General features: G+C 44.0%; 1 protein-coding gene across 3 annotated transcripts in view; it reads right to left on the reverse strand.

Annotated features, from left to right (window-relative positions):
• CBL (Cbl proto-oncogene) overlaps window positions 1–19,320 on the reverse strand; it is a 45,479-nt gene extending 26,159 nt beyond the window's left edge. Inside the window, exons 1-3 of one of the 3 annotated variants that reach the window (XM_052786543.1) lie at window positions 19,008–19,069; window positions 13,342–13,503; window positions 11,001–11,248 (exon numbers count right to left, since the gene is read on the reverse strand). In XM_052786543.1, the coding sequence (XP_052642503.1) occupies window positions 11,001–11,128 (128 nt within the window). In that variant the 5' untranslated portion in view covers window positions 11,129–11,248; window positions 13,342–13,503; window positions 19,008–19,069. Of the gene's footprint in view, window positions 1–11,000; window positions 11,249–13,341; window positions 13,504–19,007 lie in introns of all 3 variants that reach the window. The other 2 variants (XM_052786541.1, XM_052786542.1) reach the window with 2 other exon arrangements.
• Window positions 19,321–23,087: the final 3,767 nt, after the last annotated feature.

Raw genomic sequence — 23,087 nt, forward strand, 5'->3', positions numbered from 1 at the left:
GCACTCCCACTGACTGTAGTTACACTTGGAACACCGGGTTTTCACAAAAAACATTCAGCCTCTCTAAGAATAGGCTGTGTTTAACAAAGATTCTTCCCAGGAAGTTAACACAAACACAGCTACACCTCCACCTTGGCCCCAAAGCAAAATTAAGCTGAACACAACTCAACTGACTTCAACATACTTTCGAGAAAATGCTTTATTTCATAAAATCAGCACCAAACGAGCTAAAACTACATGTCAACAATGAAGATTCAAGAGGGCAAAAAGAATTCAAATATGAGGACCTAAGTTACTGTAAAACCATCCTATTCAAAACTCAAGAGAAGGTGCTCTCTACATTGCAACTGGCTGTTTAAAGGGGCATGACCCAAAAATGCAGATCACAACAAGAAATACTATCTCAGTAAACTGGAGGAATGACTACAGAGCATTTTTTTAAAAGTATACCTATTTATTCTAATGGAAGATTAATGGGAAAAAGCATTACAGAGGATGTGGGAGTGTCTGACACATTAGCACTAAACTCATTGACTGAAAGCTCCTAGAACAGATGACGCAGTTTCTAATTGCTTCTGTCCTCACAGAATTGCAGAATTAACTGACACGTTCACCCAGGACAACGCAGCTGCACCACTTCCTTTCTTCAGAAATTCTACATTTATTTGGTAAGAGAATTACAAATTGGTGGCTTGGAAATGAGACGATTGCTCAGTTAAACTGAGGGAAACACATTCTAATTGTTGTAGTATTATTCATGCTACTGCTGAAAACTTGTATTTTTTTTAAACAACTCACAGTCCAAAATGGCTTCTGTGGTATCACAGTCTTATCTCTCCAGTGGCTCTCCATTTAAGTTTATGACATGCAGAGCTACAAGCACATTATAATTATTTCACTAGTTGAGCAATTAATGCTTGCTTTTCTGCAAATCACACTCAACAACCCTATTGATGGATAAAGCTTCCTTCAGGACTTTGACATTCTTCTGAATATGAGATCATATTAAATTTTCTGAGGAAAAGAAAAAAGAAGTGTTTTACCTCATTTTACAGGTGAGGCAGCTGAAGGACAGAAAGAAAAACTGCTGGAGGCTAGAATTACAGCTAGGGGATTTCTAATTCCTTATCATGTGCTCATTATTGCAGAATACTATCCACTAACTAAGTACTACTGCAAGAAATTATAACTAAGGAAATACTAGTTTCCTACCTTCTCACTTCTGGGGTTACTTTGGAATTACACACTTGCCTCCAGATGATGTTTAGGTGACAAGGTTAGCACCTGCTACAGGTAAATGCAAGCTCCAGTACTTAAGGAAAAAAAAACCCCAAACCCACAGTTCTTGGTCCTGCAAACAGCCAAACATTCTTTTTTCCTGTAACTACTTTACATCTTACAATTTGATGTTTTGAAGATTTAAGAACTAAAAAAAACCACCAAAACCCCAGCTCTCTTAACGAGTATCCAACAAGTAAAACACACCTTTCAGCAACCACAAAGGTGTGAGGTTATCATATAACACATGCTTTTCAGATGTTACAAACTATGCAACAGACATGAGCAGTTAGACCCAATTTCAGCAGATAGTTGGCTGTGCCTTGTTCCAGAAAGAACTGTATCTTCTATCTTAATACCACACCAGCAAGAAGTTTTCTGCATGCTCTTCATGTTAACATAAAACTCCAGCGAGTGCATACGAGCAGTAAGTGGAAATGCTTGAGGTGATCCCAAGATGTCTTTTATAACTCTGAGACAGCTTCAGAGTCCTCTACACACAGTAATCAGTTTTAAAAATAGAAACAGCGGAACTACTTTCAACAAAACTTGCAACACAGGAAGTGAATGAAATTCCATTTAACTATTACTGGCTCAACAGAAGTCACCTTACAAAGTCACGCTCGGCCACTGCTCTGTAACATTTACAGTATTTCCACGGGACAACTAATATAGCAGACTAACAGCAAACCAAACTTTTTAGAATCAGCAAATTAATTTTGTACTATAGAATTTTACAGCGTCAGCTAATGCTACATTGATTTTGTAGACTAGCTCATCCCAGCACCCTTTGGAAAAAAGGAAACTAACACATAACATGTTTATCACCTCTTGCTACCATGAGGTTCAGCTCCAAACACACTTTTCCATTTAACGAACTACAGGCTTCACTGTTTCATTCTTTGTAGAGCTATAAAACCCCCTGGTTAATTCTGCAACTTCAAGACTTCACTTATTAAAACAGCAAAATGGGAATGGGAACGCATAAACCACAGGACTAGATACTTCTGTCCATTCTAGGTCTGATCCCAGTTCCATTACATACTCTCAACAGCAGGATCAAATGCATGCAGGGTAGCACTACTTGTTGCCTTCTCCGTGGAAGAGCTGGTCTGCATCAGTGGATGCCGTGGGCACCAGCATGCCTGGCTAAGGATGTCAGCTTATGCATAGAACACACATCTAACTGCATCTGGAAGCTAAACTGCCATGTACGTAAAACACCGCACCTAAGCTAGCCCCCACAAAGCCAACTCAAAATTGACTGCAATCACTACATTAGACTCTTACCCTGTCTAATATCTGCAACAAATCTGTGTACAACAGTTGCGACTGCTGTGAAGCTTCCCCTCTACTCCCTCCCTCCCCTTTTTTTACCAAATAATTATGTCTATGGCCAAAAATGCAATAGTTAACTAGTGAAAGGCATTCTCTGCATGCAGTATTTATCTCCATTTTAAATTTTTTTAATGGTACCGGTTGTAGCTTTAAAGAAGCAAGAAATTATAAAGGCTAAATCCTTTATCAGTGCTTTAGATATTACGGGACAGAAACATTATACGAAACATACATGTTTCCTTACAGTCTTCTGAATCCTGGCACTTTTCAACTAACATATATATATCTTTAAATACCTTCAGTTCTGCAAGCAGAGCATGCCAATCAGTTTAAAGTGTCATGCAAAATATACTGCAGGCCACAAATGATCAGAAAACTTCAGCATACTCGTATTGTTATGCAAATGGATGCGACTGATCTGAAACAGAAGGGACAACGGTCCAGTGTGCTGACCAGAAGCACCAACCTACTGACCTTTAAAGGATCTGGACTTATTATTCTAGGCACAAATGCTAGTGTTATATTTTTAACAAGCTAGATTTCTTTTAATGTTAAGAGGCTAAAAATCCACTTATTTTTCTGCATTTAAATATTATAGAAAGCACTTTAAAGAGAATAATTCATTTGATACGATTAATGGTCTTTAAAGAGCTCAACATACAGGATATACAAGATAAAGGATAATTTCTCACCTAGGTAACATATTAATTCTTTTACCAGATTCAAGGGAATACACAGCAAAACTTACTACTCAGAACAACACTACTCATTAAACTTATATTTGGGCTCTCTGCACTGGATTCAAAATTTATATTTCAGGGACTACTTGCTACAGTTAAAGGGAAAAACAAAGCACAAAAGCCCTGTTTCCAAATCAAGGAAGACTCCATATTTCACACTCGATCTTCAGCTACCTCAAACTATCTTGGACATCATGACGCCACTGGGGGATTCCTTGGCAGAAGGGTCTGTCAGCTGTATCGCTTCATTCCCAACTCACATCCTGTCAAAATACTAAACGCAAGATATTTTGCAACATACATACTCCAGTACCACATACAACTCCAGCATATGTTCGCTTTTCAAGCTTCAGACTCTGGGATTGCAGCTAATGGCAGCATTTGCCCAGCCCACAGCTGACCTGATGAGTAGTTTGGCAACAAATCTCCCTTTTTCCCTCACACCATACTCACCATGACCAACTTATCCTCCACAGTAATTTTACAGTCCTTTCTACAGGTGGGTAGCAGTCAGCAAGTTACATTACCTGAGCCAGCTGTGGATGGCACATAACTGAGTGCCACCTGATTCATCTTCCAGAGATGGAAACAGGGCAAAGCCAGCAAGTTCACAAACACCACAGAAGGTATTGCTTCAAACTGTTGTGAAGCAGCTGGCCTAATTTTGTTCAGTACCTTCTAGCAAAATGAGGTTTTGTTCAATGTTATCTTATAGTTCAGAAAAGCTTTCACACACCAAAACACTATCTGTTTTCTGGCTGCAAGGGCCATGACTGCAGACTTCTTCAAATCAACAGAAATCCAAAACATGACATCTCGGCCCTTAATACACAAGCCAAGCACCCAAGAAACACGATATCATTGCCAAGTAGCAGTAACACATTTTTGCCAGCAGAGAAATCTATCCACATTTCAAATGATAATTACTACAAACTAAATAATACACACTTCCATCCACAACATCAAGTCCACAGTTAGTCTTCCATAAAACTCTACAGTTTTATAGGCTCTGAGAGCAAGGAAGAATAAAAATCTTACTTCCTTATTATGTAATAATTTGAAAGCTTACATTTGTAAGCCATTACATATGTAAAACATAAATTGGTTTTCAAGACAGCGGTCCAATTTTCAATGGAAAGAAAACTAAAATAAATGCAATCTTATGCCAATTACGCTAAGTGTTACTTAAGTTCCACAACTACCACCTAAACTAGCAATTTAAAGCCAAATGGAAAAAAAAAAAATTCACATTCCTCTCTCCAACAACATTTAAATGATAATGAATTTCTTCTTGGGTAATAAGCAGTTAGTTAGTGTTCATATGCTGGAGACTGGCAAGGAAACCTTTCTTGTGGGCAGCTTTGGAGCTTGTTCTTTTCTTTAAGATGTTCTAATTTAAATGCAGATGTAGACTTCACACTAGTGGGTTTTATTAAAAAAAAAAGTCTTAGCTGTATTAGAAGGAAGTGTCAGAAAGAGGACTCACACATACCATGCACCATTTGAGTTCCACATTTTATACTACTATTTCTTTTTCACTGGACAGGAGTGCGTGCAAGCACTCTAAAATATGAGATTAGAGCACTAACCCCTCCCCCCAGAGGGCTTTTCTGGTTCATGGCTTAGCACAAGTGTTTTCCAACATTTTCCTCTTTAAAATCCAGCTTCCCCCCCCAAGTCATTCTTCATGCATTTCCTTCCCCTTCAGAGATATGCATGGTCATTTCCAGTAGACATTAAATATTGGTAGCTTTTTCCTGTGTAAATTAATAAGTCTTCACTTTGGAGCTAGAGAAGAATATGAAATCCTGCTGAGCCAGCATCCCATAAGGCTATTGTCAGAAAGACAACAGTTAAATATGGACTAGCTTCCCAAACCTTTTTTGCAACTCCATGTTATATGGTGAGGGTTTATGATATTCCCTGCCTAACCATGTTTTCTCTACAGATATGTTAGTTTTGTTAACCAGGTTTGTTAACAGCTTGTTTTCCAAAGTATGCAAGCTGAACTAGTAAAATAACTTATGCTATTTCTTAAACATCCAGCCTACATCCTGAGTAATTACTTACCCTCAGCCTTTCACCTAACCCCCACGCTCCAACTTACATAACTGCATTCTAGTGTGGAAACATTTGCAGTGGTCTGATTTTATTTAGTAAATAAATTTTCTGAATTTTCCCTCATAAGACTGTTTTAACATAAACAGTAAATTTGATTCATTGGTGAAAAATGGACTCTTCAGCCTAATTAATCCTTTCCCAAGTAACAGACAATTCCTATCCCTGTCTACTGATCAGAAAGCTATTTTTCTGTCCTGCCATATGAAGTATAATCTATTTATACAACTGCAAAGAAGCTGTTGCAATAAGTAAATTATGTAGTGAGGATAGCTGACAAATGACAGCTCCTCTATGCAAGTAAAAGCTTTCTGCAATAGAAACAAAAAATATTCCAACATAACCACAGAGCCTCTAAATTAAACTGTAATCAAGAGCTTAGGCAAGTTCAGCATGTTCAAAACAGTTGCGGCATTAGCATTAATGGCACTATCAATCAATTGAACCATCACATTACAGGAAAAAAGTATGTATGTTTAACCAGTTTTTGTTATCACTAGTGAAAAATTAAACTCAAGAAATTCACCATATTTACAGGGTCAGAGAAGTCACATATTTACCACTGTAAGCAGCAGAGCAAGCCACTCAGTGCTCAACAGGTGTACCTTTCTCCTTCGCATACAGACTTGCTAAGCACCCTCTACAGAATTTCTTTTACTGCACTGTTTCAGCTATATAGGCTGCAAACTTCACCTTTGAGTGTTTTTTTTGTTTTGTTTTTAAAACTTCAGGTGACAAGTCTTAAAATACCTTTTGCATTAGAAAGCACTGTGGATCTATAAAGAATAGGAACCAACAGCTTTGGAAATATGTATAGCCTCAAGAATATGGGCTAATTACTGTAGCACAGCTAACCAATTATTGAATGACTTACCTTTACCTTACTGCAAGCATATGACAAAATATCCAGAATTATTAACTCTTGAAATACTATTTGATTCCAACAGCAAAGCCTGCAGATGTTACCATTTTATTTTACCAATCCCCAAATATAGAATTTGTTTTTAGAGACCAACCTACCTATTAGCATGGACAACCCAAATAAGCTCCTAAGCTGTCAAAACTCAGAGGAGCAATATAGTATCTCCACTAAAAAACCCACACCTACTCGGAAGTCACCACGTTGAATCCAATCTACTTGCTAAATCTCAGTCTTTAAACAGTAACTAGAAGTTATTGCATGTACTTACTAGTCAGGAAGTGCATACATAGCTTTAAAAGCACCCTCAACAGCATTAATTTTTAAACAGATATGGAAGTGAGCTAAAGCAGAATTTAAATAGCATCTTTAAAGCTCTCCTAATAAAATGAGTTCTCTTCACAAAAAGCGCAGTATGAGTTTATGCAAGAGAGTAACAATTTCATCTGAACGACTATACATCAAACCCACAGGGTTACAGAGACAAAACGGTCGTTACAGTCCTAAGAAAAGAAAGGAAGCCATTGAGCACTCATAGCATTGGATGTCATGCTAACTGTGGCGTTAGCCACAACAGGAGGATGCTTTCAGCATGCTGACGCTTAAGGTATGACACAGGAGAGCTGCATTCACTTTTAACAGCTCTATGACTGCAACTAGTTTAAAACTGAAGGAACAAACACTCACCCACATCCGTAAGCACAGTGAGTGTTCACACAAGCCCTTTCTAATCCTGTCCCCAGCACCTCTGTTCCTCTACTGTAGTTTGAAAGTTGGAGAATACATCACGGCATGTGTTCTCTCCACAAACACACCTTTAAATGTTCGATATGCAACTGCCATCTTATTTTGTACTACTGGATTTTAAACTGCCTGCCTCACAGCGAACGCCGAATAGCATCCATATTATACTCCCACACAGTCTACTCTAAACACATACACTACGAAACCACTCAATGCTAAATGACACACATCTTGTAGCTATTATGAACTCTCAAAGCAGCACAAGCAGCTACAAGACATGGTGCTCTCCGCAGCTGTGCTGCAATTCTGCCTTAGTCCACCTTGGATGAAAACACTGGAGAATCTCTAAAATGTCTGAGAGGAAATACACAAAGAGCAATTTAGAAATAATAAAAATAGAAGGTTGATGCTCAAGTGATCAAGACAATTCTGATCCTACAATCTAAGAGAGACTTCAGTCATTTCTGATTATTGGTTTGTTTGCTAGTAGCAAACACCTGCACAGCTTTCACACTAGTTATGCAAACGTCAAAATAGTGCATTTGCTCTACATCAAGAGACATTTGGGGGGAGGAAAATAAGAGCATACACAACAGGAAACAAAATGAATGCTAAATCTGGAAGACAGGAAGAAAGAAACTTCAAGGACAACAGGGAAAAAAAGTCAGAAAAAGTGAAGACAAAACGATTATTCAGTACACCAGATTAGATTTTTAAAAGGCATGTTTTCAAAAAACTGCAGACTAACTTTAGCCACAAACTTGCACGATATCGAGCAAACAGATTTTTTTTATATACACATATACACACACACTGCCATGAGTACATTTCCAGTGAATACCAGATTCAGTTTATATTTGTTTGTTTTACAGGCTGCTGACAACCTTTTAGAAAGCTTCTCCCACACTTTGAATATTTGAATTCATTAATTCTTACAAAAGGAAAAAATTAATATTTTTCTTCAACTCCTAACAAGGTGAGAAAATTTCTTAAGTTTATTCACCTTAACAATATTATACAAATTTTAAATCTATAAGTGCATTTATAGCAAAAAATTCATTTAATTAAATTTCAGATGAAACAAATAGCACTTAAAGTGATCAGGTTCCAAAACCTCACACAACCACAAAGTCTGATGCTGGAAGTACAGCATTTAACAGAATCCCTAGCTGAACCAAAACTGCCATTCTTTGTGCAGGTATCTCTTGAACTGGTATACGAATCATATCCACTGACTACTCTAACCTCTTTCTTTTCTGTGACAAGTTAGAGAATTGAGAAAGTTATCATGCTCATTACCAGCACCAGGAAAAGGGTGTCTTGATATTTCCCCTTTATGACAAAACAGTAACTGCTGCTTCCTGGGCTGAGTGAAGAGCAAAGGAAGATAATGAGACTAGCTGGGATGTGATTTTGCTTTTATGCTTATGTTTACAAGTCTCACCACAGTTGCTTCCTTGGTAAGCTGTTTATTCATAAATGGTACAATTAGCCATTCCCCAAAGACTCCCATCACTGCTGTGAGAAAGCAAGCCTCTACTGGAATCCTGTTTCTGAAGTTCACATCTATTGATTTGGATTTCCCCCGCCCCCTTTTGTCAATTAGTTTGACTACAAACTGACTAGGATGATTAACTCTCTGGAATTATTTCTCTTTGCTTCTCTGAAAAAACAAGGGACTGGAGGTGAGATGTTGGACTTATGATTGACATAGCTATCATTTACTCATCAGATGTTCCATATTCATGATGGACAGATCACAATACACGCACAGTTAACCAGAACAAACATCACAGATAAATTCTAAAGGGTTTTATATACCCTTTTAGCCTACTTCTGGAGGCAAAAATGTTCTAGAAAATAATATTGACTGTATTACATGGGAGAAACACACAAATCCATTTTCAAGATAAATGCTACTTAAGGTATTTTAAGAGCAACCTGCCGCACTGCAAAAATCACTCACAGTCTTGAATGATAGTCCATGTTGTTAATATCTCAAAGGATGGTACAAGAAAATGTTCCAGCAGAAGATCCAGAGATTATTTTTAATCAGTTTAATCAATTTATTCACAGTAAAAAGTGATTTTCATACTGCGGCTCATTTTGATCTGAGTGAAGGCTAAAAAAAAAAAAAAAAAAATATGCAATTTTCCATTAAGTATCGCCTCATCTGCAAAACATACCGGGCTAATGAACTCTTTTCTCCCCATACTGGTTACATCCATTACCTTCTATAACACTTTCTGAAAATTCCAGCTAGCAGCACCTCCCAAAACCCACTTCTCACCTGCAACGAGCCAATTCTGCCTATAGTATCCACATTCTCCCAAGGTGGGCTGGTGGGGAGAGAGGGCACTGATATAATATTACATCTATCTTTTGTGTTCGCACATTATATTGAACCCAATTCCTGAAGGCTTCATACAGGTAACTAAACTTTTAAAAGAAGCAAGTGTACCACATGAAGATGACGTATTTACACTCCCCAAACCCTGTCTCAAATGAACTCTAAGAGTAAGTCTTATCATCTCACAAAGAAACGATGCTAAACAACAATCCAGAAAGAAACTTCCATTTCTTTATTCATTCTTCAACATTGTTGGTGAAAAAAAACAAAACAAAACAAAACCAGCATTAACAATGCCTTCTGGAGCCACTATCATAGTCTTTTGTTGGAGTTCAATATTACGGAATATGCTATATAGAGTTCAATATTATACCAGAAACATGTGCCAGCACTTCTGCACACCCCCCTGCCCCCCACCAAGTAATTCAAGCAAGTAGTTGCCAGGGCGTTAACCACATATTCTCCCCAGAGCAATTACGTTCAGCCACTGGGTGGTGGTTTTTGCTTTTTTTCCACTGGTTGGGTTTGGGGGTTTTTTTGTTGTTGTTTTTTTTTTTTTTTTTTTTTTTAAATTCAGCACCTACTCCAAAATCCTGAAATGAGTTTAAAGTTACAAATGTATGCTTTGTACATCTCTGTCCGTTAGACCTGCTGCCAACAGTTAGACAAATACTTAAGATTAACCTTTTTCAGAGATTTATTCTACTCTTAAATCACCTTGGCTCTCCTTTCCTTAAAGCTGGATGAAGGAAAGAAGCACCTTTTCAGATACAGTACAGTGCTCATAAAATTCATGCTATTTTGTTCCAAAGAGCCTTATATTCAGATACAATTGCAGTTTCTACCTCCACCTATCCTTTTTAGTAAGTGCTGTTCACCTTGAAGATGTCCCTTGATCTCAGCTATGCCTTCTGAACAAAATGAAAGAAGAGTTTACAAGTGTGGCACCCTGATCTACCTTAAATGTGAAGTTTCCAATGTATGAAAGTTATGGGGTTTTAGTAATATGTTTTATTCCCACAAAACAAGGTTATTCCCCCCCCCCGAAATACTGGACAGCTTCTGTTTCCAGAAAAAGGAAAAGTTCTGTAAAGCCTAAAGATGAATTACAACAAGTTTTAGTCTGGATAACTCTTTTGCTATGTAACATAAAATATTCTACTGTTTCCTAAAATTGCCAGAAACGTCATTTTGAACCTTATCATCCTCTCTTACAAGGCATTCTCTATGTGAGAATGCAAAGGACTGCAAAACCTTTTCGCAGCAGACTTTATTGTTTCTATTAACCTATCATACCTAAACTACACAACAACTAGGTCTATACAGGCTCTGAACGCTTACTGTGCTCTCAGATTTCAATATACCCAAATATAGTTTACTTAAAACTCTACACTTCTCTTCAAAGTCTGTTTTCACATACATACAACATAGCAACCAACAGACATTTGTTCAAGCTCTTGTTCACTAAAGCAAACTTACATCATAAATATTTTAAAACATTTCTCCCCATTACCTAGGCTGAGAGTTCTCCTCATACATCCGCTCTTTCCCTTCCTTGAAAAGGCTGATTGTCTGCTTAGTTTTCTTCATCAAGTTCTCCATGAACACGCGGAAATACTCGTTTTCTCCTAGGGTCTCCATCTTCCCCTCATAGCGTGATAGAATGGTTCGTAGATGCTGGTAGGTATCGGGTAGCAGATCTAGGATATAGGGTGGGCTGTTCTTCAATGCCAGTTTTGGGTTCTGACACAAACGCACCACCTACGGTTAATGAAGAAAATGGTTAATGAAGAAAATGCCATTTTGAAAACTTAAAAATAGCAAGTAGTGATCAGTTACTTAAACACAACTCAGTGTTACTTACAAACACAATACACTGAAACGTTCACTGTCAACAAACCACATTTGTTGCTCAAGTACAGATAGGGAGCCCAGCCACCATAAAAGAATCGAGTTTATGAAATGAAGTGCATATGAACTGACAAAACTCCCAACATACATAGGATTATATTTCACCCCAAGTGCATTTTCAAAAACAAAATTCAAGAAAATTCAATATGGAGTTTGTAAATGGCAAGGATGTAACTTACCACATACGTTGTCTAGTACTTCCTGCCACATTTCAGACTCTGAACATGCCCATAGGCAGAACTTTACCTGTCTAGCTACCCTCATTTGGGCTGCAGAAGTGACTTTTTATACCAACCCATGTATTCAGGACAAATATGCCCACAGAGGAAGTTCCACTGCTACAGATATCAGCAATGCCAGTAAGTGTTCCCAGGCTGAAAGTCTTTTGAGGGCAACAGTGCTAGAAGAACCTCCTTTTCTTCCTCCTTCAATACATACAAGGATTAAGAGGAACAATAGTTTTTATGGATAATGATGACCATCAAGAATGAATGAATGCAAAGGAACTTTTGTATGCAAGAATGAGAAATAAGCTGTAGCATAATAGATATGGTAAAAGAAGGCTGGGTAAAAGTTTGGCTCACAAGAACTTGTGTCCCCAGTTATGCATCAACTTTGCTTCTATTAGATGAATCTCATAGCAAAACTAGATTCTTCACAGTAATTTCCATGGGTTTGCTTTTTTTGTTTTAATAACAACACATCCATAGTGATACTAGTAATTAAAGGGTGGTTAGAGGACCTCAATCTGTCTTCCGCTTGGCATACAACTAAACATCTAATTTTTCTTCCTTCCAAGCCACATGTTCTCTATTTATATTTTTAGCAGCTAGATCACATATTCTCAAAGTTAAGAACCTTAATCTATCAACTCAAATTTTTGCCACCTACAGTGAATATGTTGGATCATCAATAAAATATTTTTAGGCACTTACTTTTGCATTATGTAGTTAAGGCACAAGTAAGAAGTAGAATATTCCTCAGAACTCACAAGCAATAGAACCATTATACCTGTACACAAACAAATCAGGATGCAAGCTGAACTTAATATGGGTCTTTAACATACAGGAATGTAGAGCTTACATGCCAAAAGCTCATGATAAGAAGTTTATGTGATAGGGGAGGATAAAGGAAGCCACTTCACCATCCACCATAGCCAAAAATTTTCCATTATCTAGACTGAGAGAATGATAGGGAGAGATAATGGCAAAGCAGCAATCTGAAAAATTAGTGCTGCATTTTCAGTTATAAAAAGGGCTGAAAATCTAGAGTTGCAAGGCCAGTTTCAGATGAAGTTTACAAGCTAAGAACCAGCAGCTGGTATAGTCCTACTGCTGTCTTGCTGGCTAACAGCTTCCATTTTCTGCAATTTACATCAAACTTGAGAGGAAGGCCAGTACAAAATGTAGATACAGTTTCCTTAAGTTCTTCACTACAATGAATGTTATCTGACTGCTTAATACCAAGCACATGAATGAGGTCTGAACTAAGGACGCTGCCAGGTATAACAGTATTACAGGTTCAAACAATGTAGCGCTGCAGAATGAAAAGCTTAAGGGAAGTGGATAAGAAAAGGTAAAAGAACAATCTAACATCTTTTTGCAGTACATAATTTCCAAAAAATCTTGTGAAACCTGCAGGAGGAATTGACTAGTTCCCTACAATGCTTACTTAAATACCTACTTCCCTTAAACACTTAAATGCTGACGGTAAGCAAAGGAATTTATTCTGAAACAATGCTTTAGCATTGAACTTTGCCATTCAGGGTATATGCAAAAAGCAACCTTGTCGAGTTAAGTGACATCTCCAATTATATCTGACTTACAGCAGTGCCTCTAACAAGAGTTGACTGAGAAAGACTCAATTTCAGTGAAGAGAAAGGCACCCACAGTGTATCAAAACTCAAACAGAAAAATCTGACTGCCATTAAAAGAATTAGATACCTAAAAAAGCCTCTGCAAGAATACATAGAAAGAAACTACCAAAATTTTCCCTCCATTTTGAAGATGCTTCCAAGTATTAGGAGGTCTAGATGAGGAGATGGATGGTCAGACAACTGACTTATCCAATTGATTCTGATGCCTCAACTGTTGTTTCCTTGGAGCCTGTGAACATTGTACAATGAACCATATCAACAAATTGAGTCAACGCATTTGTCCCTGCGTAAAACTAGTTTCACTATGCAGCATGAATAGGTTCTAAATAAGCTCCTCAGACATAGCTGAACCATGCCATGGATAGCAAAATCTTTTCAACAGCAATTGTTTATTACACAGTGGGTTTAAAACCTTAATAAGAACACAGTCAGCTCTTATGAGGAAGCCACATTAAGCAAGCATACAAGTCAGAGTATGCACTTCTCCGTCATCTGTAATAGAAAACAGTTTGGCTGTTACCCCTTGAAAATATCCACCTATAGAAGAAGCAGGCCTGCTGTGTTTCAGTAATGTAACAACTTCAAGATCAATCAGAAAAATTTCCCCACAGCAGAAGCAAGTTCTGCAAACCACTCATTCTCATAACCTCTATAAAATGTTTCCCAAGAAGTGACTTGCAAAGATACCTCAAATAGTTAACAGAAAGGCCAAAACTGCTGTGATTTTATTATCAAATAAGCTTCTCTATTTACCAAGTAGACAAAAGTTAGCTAAGATAAGCATTTAAACAAAACCACGTAACTAGGAACTGCTGCCTCTTGAGCAAACTTGGTCATTTTATAACACAGCATCAACAAAACTAGTTGCATTTTGCTTGTTTCTCTACGTGTGCACTTGCAGCATCGTGACAACATCAAAAGGAATGTTCCCAGCCCTGGGAACAGCCGCCCCTCAGCAAGCTACCCTGCCTTCCACAGCAACCAGCAACGGGGAAGTAAATTGAGCAAAAAGCAGCAAATATTTTCGATTAGGTGTGATGGCAACAAACACAAGCAATCCATGTTTTTAAACTACCATCCAAACTCATCCAAGTTTGCCTGGCTTATGCTTTGTTCTCTCAGGAATAAGCCTTTTACAGAGACATTTTTTGGTTTTTAGAAATACCAATAAAGCATTTCAAGCTTAGCACAAACATTCTAAGAAGCTGGCCTGTGAAGAACCCTAAAATTGACTTCACTGATTTTCATTTTCCAATCTCAAGAGAAAATAATCAAAAGACAGTTTCCCCTCTCAGTTTTGAAGAAAGAATGTGTTATCTGCTCATTCGAAGAAAAAAAATCTAGGCCTGGAACTGAGTCTTTCCCCTCAAGATTCTGCAGCTTGCCTTGACTGATCTCTCGATTTAACGTATTTCTCTTCAGTACTACTTCATTAGACTTGCACAAATAAAGGAACTGGGTGTAGGAAAGCAGTGACACTACATATAGAGTGCTGTCACAGGCACAATGTATAGATAACCTGAGAAACAGAGCAAGAACCATGAGGTTTTTTTAAATACTGCAGTCAGGTTACGTAGTTGGATTAGGTACATGTTAGAAGCAAGGAAGAAAGATTCAGGAAAAACGAGATACCTAAGCAAATGCACTCATTTGACAATACACAGTATTTGTTAGGAAGGGCAGAGTGCTGCTTAGCAGAGGACACAAACCTATACAAATTGTGGCCCCTCACGGCAGACTCACCAGCTGCGACACTAGCAGGCTGTGTTCTCCAACACACTCTGAATCCCCCTCTCTCAGCTTCCTGTCTACCTGCCCCATCCTCGTGGTTCATTACTTTCCCCATTTTGCTCATCCCCAGCCCTACCCACAAAAAACCTAGTGCTAGCCTGTTTGCTGCAGCCATTGATAAGACACTCCTCGGCAGAAAGTCCCCAGCATAGACACCACCTACCTGCTTGCCTCAGATGGGGGGGGGGACAGTGTCACAGAGTTCCAGGCCTGACAACCCCCCAGGTGCTACTGTACCAGATAACAGTTCTTCCCTTCCAGCTCAGACCCCTTCAGCATGGTTCTGAAAAGTGATAGTCCTTTCCTTCAAGAGCTAAATAGCTAACTTCTTTATTGAAATCACACCTTCTTTCATCTTAAACCAACAGCAAAAGAAAACCTACTCAAACTTCTCTTATCTCCTACTGAATTTGTATTTGGCCTCTTTTCTACTTACAATGAAGGTGACCTACAGTGGCATTTCTCTATATCAGTTTTAGAAACCAAATGGCATCAGTACGCTGTTTAGAGCAGCTTTATCTCAAAGCTCGTCTTCCACCTCCATGTCTTACTACATGTACTCTACCATTCTTCTGCTACATCCCGTATACCTCATCCCAAGCGGTTCATGACTACACCACCTATTCTTCAAATACCATCCACAGCAATGAACTCAAGTGGTCTGCATTATCTGCTGCCCAGATCACATTTGCAAGAACCAATTTGTAATCTCATCCTTTTGTGTAAAAAATACAAATTGTTTTCACCAGCCAATACATCATGTTTTCTTATACTAAGCACTGCTTTATTTGCTAAAGACAGTGATAAGAGGAGCAAGCATGATAAAAGCAAATTAACAGCAGTTCCTCCCACCTGAACCAATCTATACACTTTACTAGGTTCAAGACACTGCAAGGAAATTGCTATGTTGCTTACTGTGCTATTCGTCACTGCAAGCTTGCAGGCTCACAAGACATCTGGCAACACATTCAGCTTCCAAAGACACATTTAACCTCTATTCCATAGATAAAACGCATAAACGTCACCTAATTCAGCTGAAGGCGAACATCCTGCTGCACAGTGATGAAAAGGGCTATTTTATGTCCATGCTATATGTGACCACATGCAACTGTAGGAGGAACAGTTAATACCGATGAAAATTAGAACTTCAGGCAAAAGAGTCTGAAAGACAGTAATACATCAGGCAGCTTATGGAGAACATTATGGGGAAAATATTTGGACAAGAATCAACTTGCATAGGAAATTCATCAGTCACGTCCAAAACCAGAGATGCACAAATGCTTTGACAATACCAGCTAATTACACAGACTAAGGAATCAGGTCATGAATGTACTGTATGCACACAGATACAGCACACGTTTCTGAAAGGCAAACACAACATCTATTAAACATGCACACAAGTATTTTTTTTATTTGCACCTGTAATTTCATCTACTTGGCCCATAAAACTAGCCCATTTTCAACACCTCCCACTCATTCAGCCCTTCTCACCGCTAGTTTCACAAGCACCGTGTTTGCCTGGCAATTTGCTACACTACTAAAAAGATTTTTAATTCAGATGTGTTCTCATAAGTGTGTATAAGTACAACTAAAGTCTAACTGAAATCTGAAAGGCTTTTCACAGCCAAATCTTTCCTCCTGTACAAATCAGACTGAACAACTAACTCTTTAAGATGTTAACAATTAAGCCTACACCTAAGAGCTTTCAGAGGCTGCCTGCAAGCACAACTGTTTAGAAAGTGCACGTTTAAAAGGGGTTACTTTAACCTTTGACAAAAACAACAGTAGCCTCGGATTTTCTGTCAGTGGTATCATGATGGAGAGGGTATACAGCCAAGGACTGGCTATACAGATCTGAAGCTGTGCAAGTATCTCCCCCCCCCCCCCCCCAATATCATCCTACTGCAATTCAAAATGTCAGGATAATCAAAGTTTTTTTCAGGCCAACCTTTTCCTTTGAACAGACCAGGTTATGACGTCAAACACAGGTTAACATTCACATCTATATCACATGCACAAGAATGAAGATGTGCATTCTTCCAAGGTGTATCTGTGAGTTAAACTTATTTCTAAGAGGATCACATTTCTGTGCTCAAACTACCTCTTCCACATTGCATTTATGCTTGCCCTCAATACTTGTAAGAAAGCCACTGGCACTTCTCAAAAGACTTTTTTCTTTATCCCAATCTCTCTCTGTAGAAGGTGATCAAAGCTCATCACAAGCACAGCAAGGTACAACTATAAACCATGTCTTTTGTTGAGCCAGCCAACACAAAGTGATTTCTTGGCATGAACATAATTGAATATGCCTTTAAAAAAGTCATCTACTCTGCCTGCTTTAGCATTTACTGCAGGAGATTCAGACACTGCATGCATAAACAATGCAGGGAAAGAGAAAGAAAAGTTGAAATGCATAAGCTTGCAGGGCAATTGGATGAGGTATGCCCATCAGCCCTGCTTGCTCTGCTCCCAGAAGGGAAGAAGGTGGGGAGGTGACACTCCCCAAGGAGTGCAGGCAACTTTGGCGATACTCTTACTCTGCACTACTTTTAGGGCCCTGAACCCAGCAATATAAAATGCACTGCACATTTTAGACTCCCACGTCAAGCCTAGCCTCAATTCTCGGGGCTGAACAGTAATAACATCAGAGGATCAGGAAAAACGTTAGAAGATTTTTATTTTATGCCCACTTCTGGATGCCTATGCTCACTTACTGGGTCATTCTGTAAATAACGCTAGCATTCACTAACAACTCACCTGCATTTCTTAAAGCGATGCATTTACCAACACACCTAGCCGGGCTAGTAAATCAATTGCCATACCCCATCACACCATCAGGCCAAAAGGTCTGGTGTCCCGCCCCCGGCAATAGCCATTTCCTGGCATTTTAAAAGGTGGAGGAGGGGAGAGTCCTAATGACCCCAGAGCGCAGTGCCCCTGCCTTTCCAATTCCCGCACCACAGGTTTTTGTTGTTTAACATTAGATTTCATATTCCTTATCTTTGTGTAACTACATGCATTTATTGGAGAGGGTTTTATTCAGACTTTTACAGTTTTTACCAGGCTCCCAGTTTTAAGGTAAAGGCTTTGTACCAAGCTCAGTAACATGCCCCTATTCACTCAGAAAAGAATAATCTGAACTGCCACAAAGCAGATGCTCAGCCTCACCATCCAGTACCCACACACCAGGCTCTATCACAGGCCAAGGCTCACCTTCAGGCAAGCAAGTCCTAGATTCCTCCCTCGTGCAGTTATACACAGGTGGGACCTACTGCTGACACCACCAGGATGCACCCTGCAGCTCCCCATCAGGCCCTACCCATACACAGCCTCTCCCCCCACCAGCACCACCAGTGCCCACCCCAGCGTCTAGAAGGATATGACGGTACAAATCCCAGATCCTCTTGAGGACATCTGCATTCTCCACCCCAAATCTTCCCCTTTCTCCAACCTGTTCCCTCCGCAGCCCTGCGTGCAGCTCATCCCTTGCAGAGCTGCTCTTCTCCCTCCACACCTTCCAGTCTTTGCATCCCGCTCTCCTCCCGCCTCTGGCCTCTCCTGCACCTCACGCCTCTCCACCAGCTCCCACATCTCCCACCCAAAGCGCTCCACTCTATCCTGCACCCGCACAGCTGTCGTGTGCCCCCCCCAAATATTTCACCCCAGCCCCACCCCGAGCCATACAGCTCTCTCCCCCAGCCAAACCTGCAGCTCCAGGCTCACCCTACCCCACAGAGCACCCTCCGCCCCCAGAGACACCCCATCGCCCCGAACTCCTCAGCCCAGCGCTACCCCAACCCCCACCCCACCTCCCCAAGCGCTTCAGCTCAGCCCCCTCCCCCGGCCCCCCACCGCCCCGCTTCCGCCCCAGCCCGACCCCCGCAGCCGCCCCACAGCCCTCCCCGCCTGCCCAGGGCGGCCCGACGCTCCCGCCGGGCCCACCTTGTCCATGAGCTTCCAGCACTTCTCCACCATCTTCTTGTCCACGGCGCCGGGCTGGTGCGGGCCGAGGTGGTGGTGGTGCGGCTGGAAGGCGTCCTTCATGAGCCCGATCAGCCCCCCGGGGCCCTTCTTCAGCGGCGCCGACATGAGGGCGGCGCGGGGGCGGGGGGCGGCCGCGAGCGAGCCCACACCCGCGCCCGGCCCGTCGCCCCCGTCCGGCACCGGGCCGCAGCCCTTCAGGACAACCGGGCGTGGGGGCGCTCCCGCGGGCCGGGCCGGGCCGGGCAGGGCAGGGCAGGCGGCGGCAACAGCGGGAGCCGCGGGCGGTGGCGGCGGCAGCGGCGGGGGCGCCCGGCTCCAGCGCCGCTCCGCCCTCCGCCCCGGCCACGCCGCGCGCCGATTGGCAGGCCGCCCCCCCGCGCGGCCGGGACCACCCCCTCCGCCGGGGCGGAGCCGGCGCCGATTGGCCTGAGCCCGCGCCCGCGGCGGGGGGGGGGCGGTGGAGAGGGGAGAGGGGCGAGCGGCGGCCCGTCCGCGAGGCCCCGCCCCGCCGCCGTGAGGCAGGCGCACGGCGGCGGCGAGGGCGGCACGGCGGCCATGTTTGGTGCGGGCGGGCGGAGAGCGGGGCGGGGCGGGGCGGGGTCGCCATGGGAACGGCGATGGCCGCGCCCGCCGCCCGGACCGCGCGGTCCCGGTCCCGGTTCCGGTCCCGGGGCGCGGAGAGCGGCGGGACAGAGGCGGGCCCGGCGGCGGAGAGCTCGCCCACCGTTGCCTGCCCCGGGCCCGCTGCGCAGGTTTCGGAGGCTGCAAAACAGGATCGTTTCCCCTTTCCGGCAGCCGGGTTCCCTTTTCTTCGAATGGCGGACGTCCAGCCCGAAAACGGGGAAGGGGCCCCGGCAACCGCGCTGCGCCTCTGCCGGGCGGCCTCCTCCCTCGCGGGAGCGGCCTCTCCCCGCGGCGGGCGGCGGGCAGCGGGCGGGAAGGGGAACTGAGCGCGACCCGGGGCGAGGCGGGGACAGCAGCCCAAAGTGAGCCCTCGGCAGCGGGGCTGCCCGCCGCCGCTGCAGAGCAAACGACCCCGACCCACCCCCGGCGCGACCGGGACCGCACCCCCGGGACCGCTGGGGCCGCGCTCGGCGGCGGGCGGGAGCAAAGCCAGCCGCAGGGAAGCTGAACCAGCATCTCCTTCGCAGGGGTGGAACTGGGAACAGCCCGTAGCGTTGTAGTGCCGTTGGAAGGCACCTGCCTGCTGTCGGTGTCTTTGGGGCGTCTCCCTCTGCAAAGGCAGGGGAAGGAAAAGCCCACTGGAGCTGCTCCCCCCGTTACCGGCAGCCCGGCTCCAACAGGTCCCTGGGGGCGGGAGCACGCACGGACCGGGGGGGTGGGCGGGGGGAGAGCAGACAGAGGAACAGGGAGGGAAAAGGGGAGTAGGTCAATCTTTTGGCAGAGGTGACAACACCAAACCTTCAGAAATTACGACATGGGCTCGAAAGTAAGTTCAGTTCTGTTTCTTCACTGCCTTCAGATCCTCTTTTCAGCCTCCTTTCCCAGGCAGAACAACGCTTGCTTTGCAAAAAACCAGCTGAGGCTGGTATAGCACAGCATCAGTCTCACAGCACAGGCTTCAAGGAGGAAAGAAGGCAAAACAAAACAGCAAATGCTGCACTTTGGCCAGCCTCACTTTGGGGAGCGTGAGCACCCAGAGACTGGGCTCAGGCCTGGAGGTTGGACAGCGCAGCCTCAGCCTCGTGGGAGCTAGGGTCCGCACTGGAGATGAACCCCACGACAGAGCTTACCCCTTTGCTTCCCCTGCGGCACCCACGCACCCACTCTCACAGGGGAGCCGGGACCCCTGGAGTGCCAGGTGTGCAAAGCCACAGCAGCACTGAAAAGCCGCTGCCTTGGTCCACCATCTGCCACAGGAGGGACGCGCCGTGCTCTGCTGTGGCTAAGCCCCTACCAGCCCGGGGCATGGCCACAGGGCCCTGTGCTCAGGCTGCGGTGCTGCTAACAGGGAAGCTGTGCATGCCATCCCTCTCCTCCCATCCCTGCCCTGGCTGCGCATGCACGTCGTACATCAGCCTGCTTGTGTCACGGCAAAGGACTGTGCTGCCCCACGCCATCCCAGCTCCAGTGCTGCTTTCTCCCACGAGTCTCTGCCTGGGACCGGGGCTGTGCGTTGGCTGATGGCTCGTGATGAGTTCCTGCATAGCACGTGGCTTGCTGAGGTGTCAGATGGGCGGGACAGCGGGAAGCAGCATGCAGCACTAGATATAGCAAGGGAGCCCTGTGTAGACTGGTTATAAAACTCTCCGTCTTGATTTTACTGCCTTTGGTAAAGCTTGGTAAATATTTCTGGGACAGGCAGCTCCTTGTCTGGCTTTAATTACCTGGGCAAATTTTCCTAAGGATTATATTGACCTCAAATATGTCAACATTTATTGAGGCCGTGTTCCTGAGGCTTTTCCCATTAGATGCTAAGGGAGTCTGGCTAATAGTCAAGCCGGATTGACCACTGGAGGGTGCCCTGGCCAGCTCTGGGATACCACAAGTACCTGGGGAGAGGGCTGGGGAGGGTTACACCAGCTTTGTGGAACCAAATATAAAAATCGCCATGGCCCCAATCCAAAGAGATCAGGGAACATGCTTGAGCAATTGCATTCCTAACTATCTGCTTCTCTGGGCATGATTCACTCCAAGTCGTGGCTGTATTTACATGTGAGACTTCAAGCAAAGGTTGCTTTTGTTTGGGACTGTTCCCTCCCTTCAGGAAAGAGGAGTCCAGCACCCCTCTGCAGGGGTCCCATTTGCTTCTGTCCCTCAGGCCCCTGCCAGGGCTGGGGCCATACTCAGCACGGCGGTCACTTGCCACCACTGTGCCGGAAAGCCATGTCACGCTGGTTGTTTTGAAATTGCTTCCCTCCAGCCTGGTGGCTGGCAGCCGAGAGTGCATCTGGGTGCCTATGGCCGCCTGTGTGCATTTCATGTGTGGTTGTGGGCAACAGCAGTGTCTAGGTCCCTTGCTGGTTGTGCCACCCAAGGCTGGGCGTAAGTGTGTGCTCCCCTTCCCTTCTGCATGCCCCACGCTGCCTGCCAGCTAGCTGCCAGGCCTGTGCACACACTGATGCCCCTCTAATTGCTCAGCTCTGCGTGGCTGGGCAGTGGTTTCAGATGCGTGTGCATGGATGTACACAAGGTGCATGCCAGCTTCTGTGCCTGCACGTGTGCGCAGGGCCCCCACCATCGTCCCTGGCCCAGGCCCAGCTCCCCTGGCTCTCCACACCCAGCCTGCCACCCTGCCAGCTCCTCTGCAGGACCGTGTGTCCCTGCCAGGCGTCCCTGTGTTGCCCTGGCAGTGGATAGCCCCGCAGCCTCCTCACGCACCAGCTCCCTGCACCTGCTGCCTGCCTGGGTCCTGCTGCCCTGACCACGCAACAAGGTCTGCATCGTGCTGAAGAACTGCAGTGCACCCAGGAATCACCTGCTCACTCCCAGGTATTTGGGGTTAATTGCATCCTGAGCAGAAACAGCAGTTTGAAATCCTCTCCTTTCCTTCTTCTGTTAGTGTATAACGAAGATCCAAATCCAACCACAGTCCCCAGGGCAAAACTTGCAGCACTGAGCAGTAGGGTGTGCCGGAGGGGAGAGCCAGGGCAGGAAGGGAGGAAGACGCCAGGCTTGTTTCAGGCTGTGACCTGGGAAAGTCATCCTCCCCACCATGTCCCCATTGCCCCACAGCTCAGCTGGACCCGTGCTGGGGCTGCTCTGGGACTGCCACTCTGGGATGTGAGTGGGATGAGGTCCAGCGTACCTGATCGGAGCTGTGTTCCACAATCCTGCAGCCAAACATGACCAGTTTGGTGCTGGGGAGCGGGGCCAGCTTCAGACTATGCTGGTGCTCTGCTGGGCGCAGGGCGCATTCTATCCGCACCTCTGTCATGGGAATGAGATGCTCAGCTACTGCAAGGCAGAGGCAGGTTTTGGGCCAGATAACAACCTGCCTTCATTGCAGATAGTTGCTAGAACAGCAGGGATTACCTCAAAGGCAGCCGCTGTATCTTGAGGCACTGAGGTCTGTGC

Source organism: Harpia harpyja, chromosome 4 (genome assembly GCF_026419915.1).
Source record: "Harpia harpyja isolate bHarHar1 chromosome 4, bHarHar1 primary haplotype, whole genome shotgun sequence".
NCBI classification, from domain to species: Eukaryota; Metazoa; Chordata; class Aves; order Accipitriformes; family Accipitridae; genus Harpia; species Harpia harpyja.